This window comes from Notothenia coriiceps, unplaced genomic scaffold, assembly GCF_000735185.1.
Source record: "Notothenia coriiceps isolate Sejong01 unplaced genomic scaffold, NC01 NC01_scaffold00037250, whole genome shotgun sequence".
NCBI classification, from domain to species: domain Eukaryota; kingdom Metazoa; phylum Chordata; class Actinopteri; order Perciformes; family Nototheniidae; genus Notothenia; species Notothenia coriiceps.
In genome coordinates, this window is record NW_011369951.1 from 420329 (window position 1) to 425384 (window position 5056).

General features: G+C 42.3%; 1 protein-coding gene across 1 annotated transcript in view; it reads left to right on the top strand.

Moving 5' to 3' along the window:
- Positions 1 to 252: 252 nt before the first annotated feature.
- The window catches only part of LOC104967153 (radixin-like), a 48026-nt gene continuing 43222 nt past the window's right edge, over positions 253 to 5056 (top strand). The window contains exon 1 of the mRNA XM_010796569.1: positions 253 to 333. Within this exon, the coding sequence (XP_010794871.1) occupies positions 253 to 333 (81 nt within the window). The remainder of the gene's footprint in view (positions 334 to 5056) is intronic.

Sequence of the window (5056 nt, forward strand, 5' to 3'; positions counted from 1 at the left end):
CAAAGCATATGTGGAAGAAAATTGTGAAAATCTTTTTGTTTTCATTCCAGGAAATGTCCACATGGCATGTTTGATCCCCACTTTGACGAACACCATCTCCTTCTGAGATTCATCCTCAGAGCTATTTGAGAAAAGCCACCTTACCCATTTAAGAATGCCAACGTTACCTGGTTGGATAGGTTCGCGTGCCCCTCCGGTTGGTCTCAGGTGAGGGGGCCGGACTGAGAGCCCTTCAAAGACATCAATGGAACAATGCATGAGGGAAAGAGGAACCTCACCTGGACTCCAAGGGACACCGGAGCCCTGTGCAACCAGGCCGGAGCAGAGCTGACTGTGACAGTGCCTTCTAGTGTCTGGGCTCGTACACATGAGATCTGGTCTTACTCACAGCTGTATAATATACACCACCTCCAGTAAGGATAGGTGTAGCAACCTGGTGCCTTGTGAGTTGGGTAGTACGCAAAGCCAGGGTTCGTGCATCGTGGGTCTTGGGATGTGGATTGACAACTTTTAGGTAATAAAGGAGCCAGAACTTGAGGCAGAAGAATTTAGTTGGTTCTACGTCAACCTTAAGCTGAAATCAAAAATCCAGAAACTTGACCCTGTTGGATCCCGGAGAGGAGGATGATGTCGCTAAGTTAAACCTTGACTCTGATTTGAAAAAGGCAGAAGAAAATGAATGAATAGATGGTTGGACTTCATGAGGATTAGTGACAACTGAAGAGATGAAAACAACTCACCACTTTCCTCAAGGTGAGAAGTTTGTCGTCTTCTATACATGTGTCACACAGCTGCATTCAAATCCATACTCAAGTCAAGTGTTCTTCCCTCAGCACAAGGCCTATCAAGAAACTCCTTGGAGACGATATCCACAGCAGATCGCCTTGACTATGAAGACTAATATCAGGTGAGTGCTTCCCTTTAACCAACACTTCCTCCATGAGTTTAGAGATATCATGAATCTCGTATGGATTTTAGTCGTTCCCACAAGATTAATCCTGATATGATACTGTAGGCCACAGCTTTTGTGTTTCAATAAATGTATTGAGAACATTCAGACTCCCCTGAAGCTCTTATTTCTAATAATCATTTCTCTACTGCCCCCATCCAAACAAACTGTACATTATTAGCCCCAGAATTATCAGCATTTTAATAAAGCAATCAAATGAAAAGGTTTATTAATCAGCCGCCATGTTTGTTGCTCTGGCAAAGACCAGTACTGTACTTAACATTCGGAACGACTGTGGGCAAGGTAGATTCCGAAAATAGGACAAAATAATGCACTTAAATGTACTTACCCTATTTTAAAAATAAACAGGCTACTTTGAGCAGAATTCAAAAGTATTCAAACTGCGCCACGATTGGCTTTTGCTATTCAGGACACAACTGTAACCTGAGAACAGTTAAAACAGATTATTGAACCAATAGCTGTTGCTTTCTGAGAATTGCCTCTTCATACTGGTCCGGTGCAAAGTCACTTCTACTCAGTAATTCTTCTCCCTGGTGGACTTATGATTAAAACGTGAAAACGAGGCTCCGTCCAGGTGAAAGTGTTTACGGCCGGGGAGCATAGCTGCGCAGGTGAAAGTGTTTAGTGCTGGGTAATGCAACCCTATCTTGGCCCCCCGCTTTTGCAGCTGCACATAATTATAGTCTCTTTCTTTCTCTTTTGATTGTTTCCCTATGTACTGTATGCGCATGTTAGCCAGGAAAAGACATATTATAAAGTATGAAGTACAGTGTGCTCTGTTAATCCCTTCCTCTTTAATAACCTCACTGCAGCCATGGCTGTTCTTTTGAAATAGCTAATCAAAAACATATTTCCAATAATATACAACAGTGTGTAATCAAGAGTGCTGGAGCTGATTTGTAAAACTCTGACAATCGTACCTAAAATAAAGCTTAAAATTGATTGAATTAATCCGAAACATTCTGTCAAAGCTTAGAAAATAAGTATTTAAAAGATATATTTCCAAACTACGCCTTTTAATTCTTCAGTGTTTGATTCAGTTCTGCTTCCTGACGGTGTGTGTACAGTATACACAGATCCTTGTGTATACCAGAGGGTGGAGGGTCAGGAAGGGGGTGCTTCCATCAACCTCCAGCCTGTGGCTTTCTTGCTGCCTAATTAACCATCATTTTACCCAGAGCCTGAGCTGCTCTGATGGGGGATAAGCTAGCCTTTGACGGGGGAAGGCAAGCGTGGCGGTTCCTAATCAGGGGGCCTGCAAGTGGGGCGGAAAACACCTGTTCTGGGTACAGGTGTACACCCCGGCACATGGCTGCACTCTTTTGCTCCGTTTCCCACTTCCTCCCCCCTGCTTCTTTCTCATCTTCTCTCTTTACATGATTTCTGTCTCACATTCCTGCACTGTAGGACTCTTTTGTATTTGTTTCAGCTGCTTACATGTACGCAGTAGCCTGGTTTTTGGTCAAGTAAATAAACCTTCCCGAAAACAGGGTTCTAAAACAGCTCTTGGTGATAAGTGTCTGGATCTTTGAACCTATTTTGTGGCATATTTCTTAACCTCGTTGAAGCTTACTTTACACAACTTCATGTTGGGATATTGCAGTAGTTTTCTTAATAGAAGAATCATAAGCATTGTCGACAATCACAGTTAATAGGTTATGTATATCGGTCCTAAAATAAGAGAGAAACTGTTTCTGCACGTAGTCAAAAGGATCAAGACATAAGTTCATTCCTCTTTACATAGGATTGTTGAAAGGTCCTCTGGGAAATGTAGTCAAAACCCACTTGGTTGTCCTGGCTTTATTTTGTATCTCTTAATCATCTAGTGACCCCTTATTTGTATCTTCTTGGAGGCGTCTTCTCAGGTTAAGAGCCACTGCATAAAGCAATCGCAAGTTATGAAATAAATAAAAACAACATATGAAGAATATAAACATAACATTAAGGACCACAGAATCAGACCTGTTGCAATTATCAGGGTCAATAATGCTTGCTGAAAAGTATGGCCAATATTGATCCATTGTTTCAGCAGTGATGGTCAAGCTGTAATGACATCCAATCAGCAACAAGGTCTCCTGCTTGTAGGGCTTTGGTAATGTTCTGTTTATTACTTGTACAATACAGCTTTTCTTGAATAAGTCTGAAGAATATAAGCGAGTAATGTAAGTTGTGATGCTCCTGATGTATTTGGGGTCCCGATGACATGGCATTAGTATTCTCAGAGAAGGTGTATTTCTGCACGTCTGCACAGTCTCTCCCTTCCTTCCTGAATTTCCTTCCTCTCCTCTTTTGTCTTCATTGGAAACAGCCTGCATCTTGCTTTTCACTGAAGGAAGCAGTGCATGGATAATATGGTTACGCCGTTACTGATGCATAAAGCTGCGTGTCTGGTTCTTGTCAAGACCTTGCCACCAAAGTCAATTTGCTCGTGCCCTGGCAGAATGTAATATTTCTTTAATCAGATCAACACGGAAATTACGTTGGTGGACTGTATTGATACGAGAGGAAATAATTAAACTCGGAGCTCCAGGAATAATTTCACCCTCTGAGCATTACTGTAAACCCTATAAAAAATAAAAAATCCGCCCTCTCCTCCCTCCTTTGCAGGATGAGATAAAGAGGAAACCAGGAACGTAGATAGACGGATGAGATTTCATTTACCCAGCCTCTGTTTTTCCTCCAGCCTTTCAGCAGGTTCCGTGTGCGACATAACGTCTGAAATACGCTCTGAGTTTCTGCAGCTAAATGTGCTGTTTAGGGTAAAACTAAAGAATGCTAAATACACTTCAAAATTTGTGATACACGTCTTTCATTTTGGTAATTATTCTCTGTGCCAGGGGACATAGAAATCTAATGGAAGTTGCATCTCTGTGTAGAGTATCAATAAGCCTGTTGCTGCGTCTTCATTATTGTCCCCACCCTGTGTAAGGTTGTTAAATGAGACACTCAAATGAGCCAGACCTCTCTAATGGCTCTTATTGAATTTCCTCAGCCCCACCTGGATTACCACCACCGTTTCCCTTACCCATCATGCCTTTCTCCCTGGATAACACCAGGAGGGATGTGCCATCAACGGCACAAAACCCTTTAAATGCCTTCAGCAAGGTCATTCATAAGATTATTCTAACATAGAAATAGCTTCCATGAGTTACAGGAAAAGGCACCGATATAAATTCATTCCGGAAAGACCATAAATGTGGATTTGTATTAAATTGGTGAAAAATCTTTCAAATGTATTAATCTAACTCGAGCTGTTTTAGATGACATACACCTTTTTTTTTTAACGCTTATCAAAAGATTAGTACCATTTCTAACAAAATGCTTATTAAACGTTTTCCATATGACATTTTTTACACTGCATATTTGTGAATAACTTTGATACAAATACTCAGTTTCCTAAGTGTTATGACATTTTTATTTAAAGAATATATATATATATATACATTTATATATAGTTTGCGAAGAAAAACGTAAAAAAAAGTTATTATAGCAAATATTAAAGGTCCCATCATGGCCATTTCTACTGATCATAATTCCATTGTTGAGGTAGACTAGAATAGATTTATATTGTGCAATCTTCCAAACTCACATTGGTTTCTCATACAGCATCTCTGTATAGTATGTGTATTCACTCTCTGTCCTAAACGGCTTGTTGGAGCTCCTGCCCCCCCTCCCTGTGAGCCCAGTGGCCGCCTGCGAGACAGCGAGACACAGCGAAACCCAGCCCGAAACACACACACACCCGCAGCCTGGCTGGGAGTTTGTGTGTGTGCCCAGGCTGAGTTCCGCGGTGTCTCGCTGTCTCGCCAACCCCACACCAGTGAGCCAGCTCACAGTGCCCCGCTCCTTGCAGCAGCGAGCCTCGCAACGTCCTGCCGAGGATGTGTGTGTGAGGAAGTCCGCGGATTGGTCCAAACGTAACGGCTCCACGGACGTAACGGCTCCACGGACGTAACGGCTCCACGGACGTAACGTAACGGCTCCGCGGATTGGTCCATTTGGACGTTACGTCACTATACCCAAATACGTCACTGTACCCAGGAAGAAAAAGAGAAATCTCCAACGAGGCGTTCAGGGGCAGCATAG